Source organism: Chiloscyllium punctatum, chromosome 4, assembly GCF_047496795.1.
Source record: "Chiloscyllium punctatum isolate Juve2018m chromosome 4, sChiPun1.3, whole genome shotgun sequence".
NCBI classification, from domain to species: domain Eukaryota; kingdom Metazoa; phylum Chordata; class Chondrichthyes; order Orectolobiformes; family Hemiscylliidae; genus Chiloscyllium; species Chiloscyllium punctatum.
Window position 1 is genome coordinate 1,448,450 of NC_092742.1, and position 14,738 is coordinate 1,463,187.

The 14,738-nt window shown below is 43.3% G+C and overlaps 1 protein-coding gene and 1 pseudogene across 7 annotated transcripts in view; one reads left to right on the forward strand and one right to left on the reverse strand.

The window, feature by feature from the left end:
• The window catches only part of syne3 (spectrin repeat containing, nuclear envelope family member 3), a 107,381-nt gene that overhangs the window by 31,957 nt on the left and 60,686 nt on the right, over nucleotides 1–14,738 (reverse strand). For 5 of the 7 annotated variants that reach the window (XM_072567949.1, XM_072567948.1, XM_072567945.1 and 2 more), the window contains one exon: nucleotides 13,710–13,745. The exons of the other annotated variants lie outside the window; for them this stretch is intronic. In XM_072567949.1, coding sequence (XP_072424050.1) covers nucleotides 13,710–13,745 — 36 coding nt within the window. The remainder of the gene's footprint in view (nucleotides 1–13,709; nucleotides 13,746–14,738) is intronic. 7 annotated transcript variants of the gene reach the window in all.
• On the forward strand, nucleotides 961–10,695 carry LOC140475888 (small ribosomal subunit protein eS8 pseudogene; annotated as a pseudogene).

Consider the following 14,738-nt stretch of genomic DNA (forward strand, 5'->3'; position numbering starts at 1 on the left):
ATTAAAATCCCAACGTTTCAAATGCAACCTAGGCAAGGAGAATCATGAGATTATTACACAGGAAAAGAGGAATGACATTCCAGTGGCTTGGTGGTTAGCACTGCTGCATCACTGCACCAGGGCCCTGGGTTCGATTCCAGCCTGTGTGGAGTTTGCATGTTCTCCCCGTGTCTGCAAGGATTTCCTCTGGGTATTCTGGTTTCCTCACACAGTGCAGGTGAGGTGGATTGGCCATGCTAAATTGCATATAGTTTTGAGGGATGTCCTGGCGAGGTGGATATGTGGCTGATGTGTTGGAAATTAAACAGAATTGATTTAAGCTCATTACTGAATACTAACAGGAAAAGAAGAGGCAGTTCTGCCCATCAAGTTCATGCTAGTGCTCTGTTGAGCAATCCAAACAGTCCCATTTTCTACTGCAAGCTTGTCTGCCTCAAATAGAAACATAATAAATACAAATACCCAATTTTGGAAAACAAAAATATCCTGTAACATTTTAGATGTAGGTTTGCTCGCTGAGCTGGAAGGTTCATATTTAGACGTTTTGTCACCATACTAGGTAACATCTTCAGTGAACCTTCCAGTTCAGTGAGCAAACCCACATCCAGAATCTCAACCTGAGCTACAAATCTTCTCAAAGCTCACTAATCCTGGAAGGTTCACCCAATTTTCTACTGAAAACATTCATCACCTCTGCTTCCACCACACACTCAGGCAAGTTTCAGATCATTTCCTTTCACAAAATTTTAAAACAAGAACTTCCTCATATCCTTCCTGAATTGCTTGCCCAAAGCCTTAATTCTGTGTCTCCCCTCATCTTTGTACCATCACAGCTTTACTTAATATCTATTTAATTTGTCTTGGTTACCTCTACCAAACCTTCCCTTGATCTACTTTGTTTCAAAGAGAACAAGCCTACGATCTCCAAACCTGTTGATAATTTCCTCTCAGAGCCTGGAAATGGGCATTTCCCAGAGCAACTGGCATATGCATTACAAGACTGGAGGCAAAAGGGTGCCATAGCATAGGAAAGGGAAGTATGAACTTAGTGTAAACTTGGTCACCTTTCTGGAAATACCAAGATTGGCCCCTGCCATATTCACACAGTCAGGGCCCATGGCAGTAATAAAAAACACCAGATACTAATGTTGAATGCTCAAAACTTTCCTGGGTTCTGAACGTTGTACACAGAAAACAAGGATCATTGATCTGGTGTACAATGCCTCTAACAACATATTGGTTGGGACAAGAACGAGAGTTAAAAACTGTATAGTTCTCATTGACAGTACTCCCTTCAGGAGTATGAGTCAACTTGCACTTCCCCCTCAGCTGGAAGGTGTCAAGCTGACCCCTAAATATTTAAGTCATAGACACAGAGTTGCACAGCATGGAAACCCACCCTTCAGACCAACTAGTTCATGCCGACCAGATATCCTAAATGAATCCAGTCCCATTTGCCAGCACTTGGCCCATATCCCTCCAAACCCTTCACATTCATATACCCAGCTAGATGCCTTTTAAATGCTGTAATTGTATCAGCCTCCAACAGTTCTTCTGGCAGCTGGTTCCACACATGCACCATCCTCTACATGAAAATGTTGCCTTTTTGATCCTTTTTAAATCTTTCTCCTCTCACCCTAAACCTATGCCCCCTAATTCTGGACTCCTCTACCCTGGGAAAAATACCTTGGCTATTCACCCTATCCATGTCTCTTACAACATAGAACATTACAGCGCAGTACAGGCCCTTCGGCCCTCGATGTTGTGCCGCCCTGTAATATCAATCTGAAGCCCATCTAACCTACACTATTCCATGTACGTCCATATGCTTGTCCAATGACGACTTAAATGTACTTAAAGTTCACGAATCTATTACCATTGCAGGAAAAGCATTCCATACCCTTACTACTCTCTGAGTAAAGAAACTACCTCTGACATCTGTTCCATATCTATCACCCCTCAATTTAAAACTATGCTCCCTTGTGCTCACCGTCACCATTCTTGGAAAAAGGCTCTCCCTGCCCACCCTATCTAACCCTCTGATTATCTTGTATGTCTCTATTTAAAGTCACCTCTCAACCTTCTTCTCTCCAACCAAACAACCTCAAATCCCTCAGCCTTTCCTCCCAAGACATTCCTTCCATACTAGACAACATCCTAGTAAATATAAGAAATATAAGATTATGAGACATATAAGATTATGAAAGGATTGGACACTCTGGCAGCAGGAAACATGTTTCCGCTGATGGGTGAGTGCCGAACCAGAGGACACAGCTTAAAAATACAGGGTAGACCATTTAGGACAGAGATGAGGAGAAACTTCTTCACCCAGAGAGTGGTGGATGTGTGGAATGCTCTGCCCCAGAGGTAAGTGGAGGCCCAGTCTCTGGATTCATTTAAGAAAGAGTTGGATAGAGCTCTCAAAGATAGTGGAATCAAGGATTATGGAGATAAGGCAGGTACAGGATACTGATTAAGGATGATCGGCCATGATCATATTGAATGGTGGTGCAGGCTCGAAGGGCAGAATGGCCTACTCCTGCACCTATTGTCTATAAATCTCCTCTGCACCCTTTCCAAAGCTTCCACATCCTTCTTAGATTGCGGTGACCAGAACTGTACACAATACTCCAAGTGCGGCCGCACCAGATTTTTGTACAGCTGCAGCATAACCTCATGGTTCTGGAACTCAGTCCCTCTATTAATAAAAGCTAAAACACTGCATGCCTTCTTTACAACCTGATGAAGGGCTTTTGCCCGAAACGTCGATTTCGCTGCCCGTTGGATGCTGCCTGAACTGCTGTGCTCTTCCAGCACCACTAATCCAGTTCTTAACAACCCTGTCAACCTGGGTGGCAACTTTCAAAGATCTGTGTACCTGGATACCGAGATCTCTCTGCTCATCTACACTACTAAGAATCTTACCATTAGCCCAGTACTTTGCATTCTGGTTACTCTGACCAAAGTGAATCACCTCACACTTGTCCACATTAAACTCCATTTGCCACCTCTCAGCCCAGCTTTGCAGCTTACCTATGTCTCTCTGTAACCTATAACATCCTTCGTCCCTATCCACAACTCCACCGACCTTAGCGTCGTCTGCAAATTTACTAACCCACCCTTCTACGCCCTCATCCAGGTCATTTATAAAAATGACAAACTGCAGTGGACCCAACACCGACCCTTGTGGTACACCACTGGTAACTGGACTCCAGGATGAACATTTCCCATCAACCATCACCCTCTGTCTTCTTTCAGCAAGCCAATTACTGATCAAACTGCTATATCTCCCATAATTCCATTCTACCGCATTTTGTACAATAGCCTACTGTGGGGAACCTTATCAAACACCTTGCTGAAATCCATATACACCACATCAACTGGTTTACTCTCATCTACGTGTTTGGTCACCTTCTCAAAGAACTCAATAAGGTTTGTGAGGCACGACCTACCCTTCACAAAACCGTGCTGACTAACCCTAATCAAATTATTCTTTACTAGATGATTATAAATCCTATCTCTTCTAGCCTTTTCCAACACTTTACCAACAACTGAAGGAAGGTTCACTGGTCGATAATTACCAGGGTTGTCTCTACTCCCCTTCTTGAACAGGGGAACCGTAGTTGCTACCCTCCAGTCTTCTGGCACTATTCCTGTAGACAATGATGATTTAAAGGTCAATGCCAAAAGCTCGGCAATCTCCTCCCTGGCTTCCCAGAGGAGCCTAGGGTAAATCCCATCCAGCCCAGGGGACTTATCTATTTTCACACTCTGTAGGATTTCTAATACCTCTTCCTCAATCCCACCTAGTCTAGTAGCCTGTATCTCAGTATTCTCCTCGACAACATTGCTGTTTTCTCGAGTAAATTCTGTTGAAAAATATCCATTTAGTGCTTTCTCTATCTCCTCTGACTCCCACACAACTTCCCACTACTATCCTTGATTGGCCCTAATCTTACTCTCATCATTCTTTTATTCCTTAAATACCTATAGAAAGCCTTAGGGTTTACCCTGATCCTATCCACCAACAACTTCTCATGTCTCCTCCTGACTCTTCTGAGCTCTCTCTTTCAGTCTTTCCTGGCTACCTTGTAACTCTCAAGCACCTTAGCTGAGCTTTCACATCTCATCCTAACATAAGCCTTCTTCTTCCTCTTGACCAGACATTCCACTTCCTTCATAAACCACGGCTCCCGTGCTCTACAGCTTCCTCCCTGCCTGACAGGTACATACTTATCTAGGACACACAAGAGCTTTTCCTTGAATAAGCTCCACATTTCTAATGTGCCCATCCCCTGCAGTTTCCTTCCCCATCCTATGCTTCCTACATTTTGCCTAATTGCATCGTAATTGCCTTTCCCCCAGCTGTAACTCTTGCCCAGTGGTATACACCTATCCCTTTCTATCACTCAAGTAAACATAACAGAATTGTGATCGCTATCACCAAAGTGCTCACCTACTTCCAAGTCCAACACCTGGCTGGGCTCATTACCCAGTACCAAATCTAATGTGGCTTCGCCCCTTGTTGGCCTGTCTACATACTGTGTCAGGAAGTCCCCCTGCACACACTGAACAAAAACTGACCCATCTATAGTACTCATACTATAGTGTACCCAGTCAATACTTGGAAAGTTGAAGTCCCCCATGACAACTATCCTGTCTCTCTCACTCCTATCAAGAATCATCTTTGCTATCCTTACCTCTATATCTCTGGAACTATTCGGAAGCCAATAGAAAAGTCCCAACAGGGTGACCTCTCCTTTCTTGTTTCTAACTTCAGCCCATACTACCTCAGCTGACAAGTCCCCAAACATCCTTTCTACAACTGTAATACTGTCCTTGACCAACAACGCCACACCTCTCCCTCTTATGATTTTATAAACCTCTATAAGGTCACTCCTCAGCCTCCGATGCTCCAGGGAAAACAGCCTCAGCCTATTCAGCCTCTCCCTATAGCTCAAACCATCCAACCCTGGCAACATCCTTGCAAATCCTTTCTGAACCCTTTCAAGTTTCACAACAGCTTTCCTATAGCAGGGAGACCAGAATTGAACTCAGTATTCCAAAAAATTCTGTAAAAGAAAATTCAAACTAAATATGCTGCTCGCAGAAAGAATACAAAAATCAGCCCACTACTTGAAGAACAGTTCCAGCAAAGAAAACTGCTCCACTGTATAACTTCACAACCTGGCCAGTGCGGCAGAGCTGATGACTACATCCTTGAAGGAAAGGAGTTGGAATTCTACCTGAGGAAGATCACTGCTAAGAAGGGCAATTAAACACACTCTTAGGAAAATGCGATTAATAAACGACTTTTACCAAAAAAGACTAGTGCATTCTAGTGCTGCTAGGATGTCTGCTGCCTTGGCGTCCCTGTGGTTGTAGTTGAGTCCCTTGGCCAGTATTGTTCTTTCCGTGTCCATAAGCTGTCTGTGGGAGAGGTTTCTAATCCAGGAGTGTGTTGTGGTGCCCTCTCTGTTGTGTGTTAGTTTGGTCATTTTTTCTTTTAGTGCCTTTTTTTTGCAGTGTGTGGTCCTGTTCTGTACTATGGTGATGGCCTGTTCTATGGTCCGGGTCCATTCCTGATTGGTGGTTTTTGAAATTAACGAGTTTTGGCATGTAATTTCTTGTCTGTATTTGTGTAGTCTGTTGTGTGTGTCTGTAATCACCACCTGGATCATCCACAGATTCAATCAATAAACACATCGACCTGGATCCAATATACCGGCCACTGCAGCAGACAGCTGGAACTGACAACCGGAAGCGGCAGATACAAATCACGATAAATGCCGGAGGAAAGATCACAGAAACGCTTCACAGGAGGATCCCAAGCACTGAGGATGTCACCTAGACAGGGGACGAAACGTCTACAACACAAATTCCCAGCTCGGCGAACAGAACCATAACAATCAGCAAATCTGTAATACTGCATATGCATGAATGACATTACATAGAAACACAGAAAACAGGAAGTCTGTTGAGCTTGCTATGTTATTCAATATGATCATGGTTGCTCATCCAACCCAGTCGCCTGTACTTGCTTTCTCCTCATACCCTTTGATCCTTTTAGCCCTATGAACTATATCTAACTTCTTGAAAACATTCAATGCTGGAAAGTGTAAGGTTATGCACTTAGGTAGGAAGAATAAAGGTTTAGAGCACCGAATTTTCAGAAGATTTGTAACTCAGGCTGACGTTCCAGATGTAAGTTTGGTCGCTGACCTGAAAGGTTCATTTTCAGATGTTTCGTCACCATACTAGATAACATCTTCAGTGAGCCTCCGGATGAACCAGTGGTCGTGTAGACTGCTTTCTATTTCTGTCTTTGCGTTTCCTGTGATGTCATTTCCTGTGGTGACATCATTTCCTGTGTTTTTCCTCAGGGGGTGGTAAATGGGATCCAAGTCAATGTGTTTGTTGATAAGAGTTCCAATGGGAATGCCATGCTTCACGGATGACCCATTCTCACTAGCATCCTTGGATGGTTTGGGCTATAGGGAGAGGCTGAATAGGCTGGGTCTGTTTTCCCTGGAGCATCGGAGGCTGAGGGGTGACCTTATAGAGGTTTATAAAATCATAAGAGGATGAGGTGTGGCATTGTTGGTCAAGGACAGTATTACAGTTGCAGAAAGGATGATTGGGGACTCGTCAGCTGAGGTAGTATGGGCTGAAATTAGAAACAGGAAAGGAGAGGTCACCCTGTTGGGACTTTGCTATAGGCCTCCGAATAGTTCCAGAAGGACACCACTTTGACTGGGACAACACATCCATCCTAGGACAAGCCAAACAGACACACGCACGAGAATTCCTAGAAGCATGGCATTTCAACCGGAACTCTATCAACAAACACATTGACTTGGATCCCATTTACCACCCCAAGAAAAATAACAGGAAATGACATCACTAACATAAGGAACTCCAAACACATAATTAGAAAGCGGATGACACCAGTGCTTCATCTAGAGGCTCACTGACGATTAACCTAGTATGGTGACGAAATGTCAGAAAACAAACCTTCCAGCTCAGCAAGAAAACCTACATCCAGGGACAGAGCACTTTCTAAATGGGAAAAGGCTTCGGAAATCTGAAACACAAAGGGCCAAGTGAGGCCTAGTTCAGGATTCTCTTAAGGTTAACAAGCAAGCTTTATTGGTAGTTAGGGAGGTAAATGCAATATTAGCATTCATTTCATTAATGCTAGAACACGAGACTAGAGATGTACTGTTGAGGCTGTATAAGGCTCTGGTCAGACAATATTTGGAAAACTGAGAGTGGCTTTGAGACCCACATCTAAAGAACGATGTGCTAGTAGTGGTGGGAGTCGAAAGGAGGTTTAAAAGAATGATTCTGAAGATGAAGGGACCATCATATGAAGAGTGGTTGAGGTCCCTGGGTCTGTACTGGATGGAGTTTAGAAGGAAAGTGGGCGAATCTGATTCAAACTTATAGAATACTGAAGGGCCTGGATGGACCAGACTTGGACAATCTGTTTCCATCAGTAGGAGAGAGGTCACAGCCTTAGAGCGAAGTCATGACCCTTTAGAACTGAGTTGAGGAGGCTTTGCTTCTGACATAAAATGCTTAATCTGTGGAACTCATTGTTACGGAAGGCTGTAGAGGTCAAGTCATTGAGTATATCTAAGACAGAGTTAGGTTCTGGATTAGTAAGGGGATCAAAGGTTATGGGGAGAAGGCAGGAGAATGGGGCTGAAAAACATGTCAGCCATAATTAAATGGCAGAACAGCCTCAATGGGCTAAATGTCTTAATTCTGTGTCTATATCTTCTGGTTCAAGGCTTTAAAATCCTTCCTTAAGTAAGTTGCCCAGAACTGAACGCTATATTCCAAATTGGGTCTGACCAATTACTTGCAGAGGTGTAGCATCACTTCCCCTTGCTTTTATACTCTTTTACTCTATTTATATGTTCAAGGACCTGATAAGTCTTCTTAACAACTGTTTCAATTTGCCTGGTCACCTTCACAGAATCGTGTATATCAACACCAAAGTCCCTTTGCTTCTGTAATCCCTTCAAAGTTGTACCATTAAGCCAATATTGTCCCTCTGTGTTTCTTCTACCAAAATGCATTACCTCATATTTCTCTCCTTGCACGCATGGGTGATAACCTTGCTTCTGAACAATCACATTCAAAAGTGGCCATTAGATTTGAATTCACTTATCAAACCTGAAGTCCCTCGGGATTGGAACCATTCCAGGAAGCAACCCCTGAAATTTCCTCACATCCTTCCTAAAATGTAGTGACCAGAACTGGGTCCGATGCTTAAGTTCATGGTCTAGCCGGAGCTGGAAACTTCTAGAGCTACAGCATAAATTCAATGCTTTGTACTCAATACCTTTTTATGAAGTCAAATATCACACATGCTTTGCAAACTACCCTCTCAAAACTGGCTTTGCTGCTTGCAGTAATCTAAGTAAATGAACTCCCAGGTCCCTCTGTCCTTGTCCACTGTATACAGCAGTCATTTAGCATAGTATCAGAAGAATGAATAAGATTATATCCATCATGGTCTAATAATCCAATAACATTGCCAGTGTTAGGGTTAACCAGTGTTATCTCCAATACCAGGGCTATTCTAAGCATTTATGCATTGGTCTCAAGAGCAGAGGCGGAGATTTTGGAACTTAAGGAAACAAACTTTAGAGTTTGACAGTCAAACAGAATAATTTTGAGGTAGATAAGAGATTGTAAAGACTGATAATACTTACAATGCTTTTACAGAAATCATTCCTTTAAAAACATTTAAAACTTCCTTACTTTCTGTAATCAGAACTCATGTAAAAAGATCAAATGGTAGCAACTGCAAGACAGGCATCTATCATGGCTGACAATTATGTACTGATCCATCAACATTTTTCTGTCAGCTCAGAAGTTTGAGAAGAATAAAAGGTGGGATAGTGAAAGGAAGGTAAAAACAATGACTGCAGATGCTGGAAACCAGATTCTGGATTAGTGGTGCTGGAAAAGCACAGCAGTTCAGGCAGCATCCGAGGAGCAGGAAAATCCGACGTTTCGGGGAAAAGCCCTTCATCAGGAAGGAAAGCAATTAGGCAGGGTAGAGAATGGACAGAAGGGAATGCCACAATAATTCATCAGAATAAGAAGAAAGTTGCTGAGTGGAGGTTTAGATTAGATTAGATTAGATTACTTACAGTGTGGAAACAGGCCCTTCGGCCCAACAAGTCCACACCGCCCCGCCGAAGCGCAACCCACCCATACCCCAACATCTACATCTACCCCCTACCTAACACTACGGGCAATTTAGCATGGCCAATTCACCTGACCTGCACATCTTTGGACTGTGGGAGGAAACCGGAGCACCCGGAGGAAACCCACGCAGACACGGGGAGAACATGCAAACTCCACACAGTCAGTCGCCTGAGGCGGGAATTGAACCCGGGTCTCTGGCGCTGTGAGGCAGCAGTGCTAACCACTGTGCCGCCCACAGGTGGAGTTCAAAAGTTTAAGTGTTTCCAAGTCTGTAAGTTAACTCACTGAGCTTGAAGGTTTGTTTTCAGAGGAGCTTGAAGATTTGTTTCATCACCATACTAGGTAACATCATTAGTGAGTCTCTGACAAAGCGCTAATGGTATGTCCTGCCTCTCTGTTGAAAGGCCTTGGTTTTTTTAAGGTGGGCGATGTCATTTCTGGTTCTGTTTTTGTCAAGGGAAGGCAGTTGGGATCGAAATTGATGTGTTTAGTGATGGAGTTCTAGTTAGAATGCCATGCCATCTAAGCATTCTCGTGAGTGTCTTTGTTTCACCTGTCCTAGGATGTGTATGTTGCCCCAGTCAAAGTGGTGTCCTTCTCTGCATGTATAGAAACTAGTGATAGTGGGTGGTCTCTTTTAGTGGCCAGTTAGTGTTCATGTATCCTGGTGGCAAGTTTCCTGCTACTTTGTACGATGCAGAGATTTTGTTTTACAGTCCTTGCATGGTATCTTGTAAATGACAAGTTAGTTTTGCTGGTGGTATCGAATGGATGCTTTAGATTCATTTTTCACTGTTTAAGTGTGTTGATGGTTTTCTAGGTTACCATGATGCCAAGGGGTCTGAGTAGTCTGGAAGTCATTTCTGATATGTCTTTGATGTAAGGTAAGGTGGCTATAGTTTTTAGTTGCGTTGTGTCAGCTTGTTTGGGTTTGTTTCTGAGGAATCGCAGATGGTATTTATTGAGTACCCATTTTTCTTAAATGTTGAATAGATATTTTTCTTCTTGTAGTTTGTAGTTCTTGGATGCTGCAGTGTGATGTAGCTCGTTGAAATAGTGTCTTGATGTCATTTCCGATGATTGCTTCTGAAGGTAAGCATTGGTCTGTGTGTTGTTTATCTGTAGTCGCTGGTTTGAAGCTGTCCGTTTACTGTACGTTCAACTGTCACGTCTAGGAGTGGGAGTCTGTTGCCGTTCTCCTCCTCTTGTGAATTTGATGCCTGTCAGGATATTATTGATGATGTTGTATGTTTCCTCTAATTTGTTCTGTTTTGTGATGACAAAGGTGTCAACTACGTAGTGGACCCAAAGTTTGGGTTGGATAGATGGGAAGGCAGCTTGTTCAAGTCTCTGCATTACTGCTTCTGCTATGAGCCCTGTTGTTGATGATCCCATAGATGTTCTGTTGACTTGTTTGTAGGTTTGGTTACTGAATGTGAAGTGGGTGATGAGGCACAGGTCCACTAGCTTGAGGATGTTGGCTTTGCTGTAACGTCAATGGAGACCATTATTTCGTCGTCTTCGATCTTGGTGTCTTTGATGGTGTTCAGGAATTCTTGGGTGGAAGGATTGGAGCAACGTGAATCTTCAATTCGGTGTTTTCGTTTTTGGTGAAGTTCTTTGGCTAGTCTGTATGTTGGTGTACCAGGTAGGGAGACTATGGATCAGAGGGAGGCCCCTTGGTTTGTGTATTTTTAGTAATCCATAGAAGTGTGAAGTGTTGGATTCACCTGGTTTCATACTTTGGAAATCTGTCCTGTTTAATTCTCCTGATTTTACAAGTGCTGTTAAAAAGGATGAGATTCTGTTTAATAACTGTGAGGTCGGGTCTATCACCACCTGCTGGTGTTGGTATCTGCATGTAGAGCATTTGCCCTTTTAAAATAGATCCTAGGACAGGCGAAACAAAGATACGTATGAGAATTCTTAGAGGCATAGCATTCCAGCCAGAACTCCATCAATAAACATATCAATTTAGATCCAATCTACCTTCCCTTAAGGAAAACCGGAAATAGACAATAGACAATAGATACAGGAGTAGGCCATTCTGCCCTTCGAGCCTGCACCACCATTCAATATGATCATGGCTGATCATCCTTAATCAGTATCCTGTTCCTGCCTTATCTCCATAACCCTTGATTCCACTATCTCTGAGAGCTCTATCCAACTCTTTCTTAAATGAATCCAGAGACTGGGCCTCCACTGCCCTCTGGGGCAGAGCATTCCACACATCCACCCCTCTCTGGGCGAAGAAGTTTCTCCTCAACTCTGTCCTAAATGGTCTACCCCGTATTTTTAAGCTGTGTCCTCTGGTTCGGCACTCACACATCAGCAGAAACATGTTTCCTGCTGCCAGAGTGTCTAATCCTTTCATAATCTTATACATCTCAATCAGATCCCCTCTCCGTCTTCTATACTCAAGGGTAAAAACAATGACTGCAGATGCTGGAAACCAAATACTGGATTAGTGGTGCTGGAAGAGCACAGCAGTTCAGGCAGCATCCAAGGAGCAGCGAAATCGACGTTTTGGGCAAAAGCCCTTCATCAGGAATGAAGGCAGTGAGCCTGAAGCGTGGAGAGTTAAGCTGGAGGAGGGTGGGGGTGGGGAGAAAGTAGCATAGAGTACAATGGGTGAGTGGGGGAGGGGATGAAGGTGATAGGTCAGGGAGGAGAGGGTGGAGTGGATAGATGGAAAAAAAGATAGGCAGGTAGGACAAGTCCGGACAAGTCAAGGAGACGGTGCTGAGCTGGAAGTTTGAAACTAGGATGAGGTGGGGGGAAGGGGAAATGAGGAAACTGTTGAAGTCCACATTGATGCCCTGGGGTTGAAGTGTTCCGAGGCGGAAGATGAGGTGTTCTTCCTCCAGGCGTCTGGTGGTAAGGGAGCGGCGGTGAAGGAGGCCCAGGACCTCGGCAGATTGGGAGGGGGAGTTGAAATGTTGGGCCACGGGGCGGTGTGTTTGATTGGTGCGGGTGTCTCGGAGATGTTCCCTAAAGCGCTCTGCTAGGAGGCGCCCAGTCTCCCCAATGTAGAGGAGACCGCATCGGTCACTGGTCACTGCCTGCCATTCCGAAATGGAGCTGTTTATCACTACTCTTTGTTTCCTATCAGCCAACCAACTTTCAATCCAAGTTAGTACTTTGCCCCCAATTTTTCCCCCAATGCGCCCTAAATTTGCTCACTAACTTCCTATGTGGGACTTCATCAAAAGCTTTCTGAAAGTCCAGGTACACTACATCTACTGGATCTCCCTCGTCCATCTTCAGAGTTACATCCTCAAAGAATTCCAGAAGATTAGTCAAGCATGACTTCCCCTTCATAAATCCATGCTGACTCTGACCTATCCTGTTACTACTATCCAGATGTGTCGTAATTTCATCCCTTATAATAGACTCCAGCATCTTTCCTACCACTGAGGTCAGACTAACTGGTCTATAATTTCACTGCTTTCTCTCTCCCACCTTTCTTAAAAAGTGGTATAAAATTAGCAACCCTCCAATCCTCAGGAACCGACCCCGAAATGACATCACCCACCTTAAGAAACCAAGACCTTTCAATAGAGAGACAGGACATACCACCAGCCCTTAACCAGAGACTCACTGATGATATTATAGTGTGGTGATGAAACATCTCAAAACAAACCTTCAAGCTCAGCGAGCTAACTTACATACTTATCATCAACCTGAGCTACAAATCTTCGCAAACGATTTAAATGTTTCTATCATAAGTTCATAATGTGCTCTGATTATTGGAGCTTGTGAGGTAAACCCACAGGACCCATTGGAGCTCATAAAGATTAGTCTGAGAGGAAATACAAAAAGATAGTATCCAGGAGTAGGCTGAAATTCTAGGCAGAACAAAACAGGCCAGAAGTGAATTCTGTTGTTCGCAAAGAAACATGTAAGGTAGATAAGAGGTAAGCTGGATTTTTAGCAAAAGGGAAAGTGACTCTTCTTCAGGTAAAGTAGCTAAACATCTAACAATACTAACAAATAACACAATCCCTTTTACTGGAAGAAGAATTGATATTCTCCCAGAGAGGTTACATACTGAACACATGATAAATTTTGTTTGTTAAGTAGAGTATTCCAAGATTTTTAATGATGCTTTTGGGAACTCTTTTCCATGTTACCATCAAAGTACAAATTATTCACATTTGTGAAACTGGACTCAGAGGCAATTGGATATGGGGTCTGCAAAGAATTCTCAAAATGAGTCTTTTAAATCTTGGAGGTACTGTTCAAATGCTCACCAGTTACTACATGGCAGCAGCACAGAGCAGAAAGACTGCCCTTCACATTGCTTCTCAGTGAGAGATCAGTAACAAGAGATGGCAAAATTGATAGGACGAGAACACCCTGAAGAAGGGCTCATGCTCCTTGGATGCTGCCTGACCTGCTGCGCTTTTCCAGCAACACATTTTCAGGACTAGAACAAGCCAAATAAAGCACATCCAAAAGATTCAAGTAAATGTAATTACCTTTCTGAATTCAACAACCTCATTTGAGCCTTGAACCTGAAACAAACATTAAATAAAGTACAACTTTTAGTTTCAAAAGGCATCATATGTCAGCACAGTCAATGTGGGCCGAAGGGCCTGTTCCTGAGCTGCACTGCTCTTCTGATGAGAAAACAGCAAACAACCAGATTGATGGAGAGGTACCAGCCACTACTATATAGACACTGGGCCTTATGGTCAAGGATTGCAAAAATATTCGGTCTCTAAATACAACACAAGAAAGACAGATGAATTCCATTTATGTGAAGCTCTCTGGTAAATTTATTTTAGTTAAATTAATATATATGTGTAATCTCCAGACACAGCTTGTGCATGGAGCGCTACAATATAAAGAGGTGATGCCACATTATAACATCCAGGTACTTGGCTCATTTGCATAACTCAGCACTTAAAAGAAACATCGTTCAAAGTGATAAAACACCATCACCTTCTCTTGCCTCCCTCAGCAACTGGGATAGATCCCATCCGGTCCTGGGGATTGGTCCACCTTAATAACCTCTAGCCTACCCAACATAACTTCCCTACTTATGCCAACGTGATCCAGACTAATCAAACTTCTATCTCTAATCTCAACATTCATCATGTCCCTCTCCTCAGTGAACACTGATGCAAAGTAATCATTTAGAATCTCACCCATTCGCTCAGATTCGACACACAGCCTTCCTTCGTTATCTTTTAGTGGACCAATCCTTTCTCTAGTTACCCGCTTGCTTTTTATATAAGAATAAAATTATTTGGGATTCTCCTTAATTCTGCTCGCTAAAGCTATTTCATGACCCCTTTTAGCCCGATTGATTCCTTGTTTAAGACATGTCCTACTCTTCCGAAATTCCTCCAGGGTTTGTTTTGTTCTTAGCTGCCTGGACCTTATGGACACTTCCCTTTTCCTCTTGGCTAGTCGTACAATTTCTTCTGTCATCCACGGTTCACTAATCTTGCCCTTCCTATCCTTTACCTTCAACAGGACATGCCTATCCTGCACCATCTTTA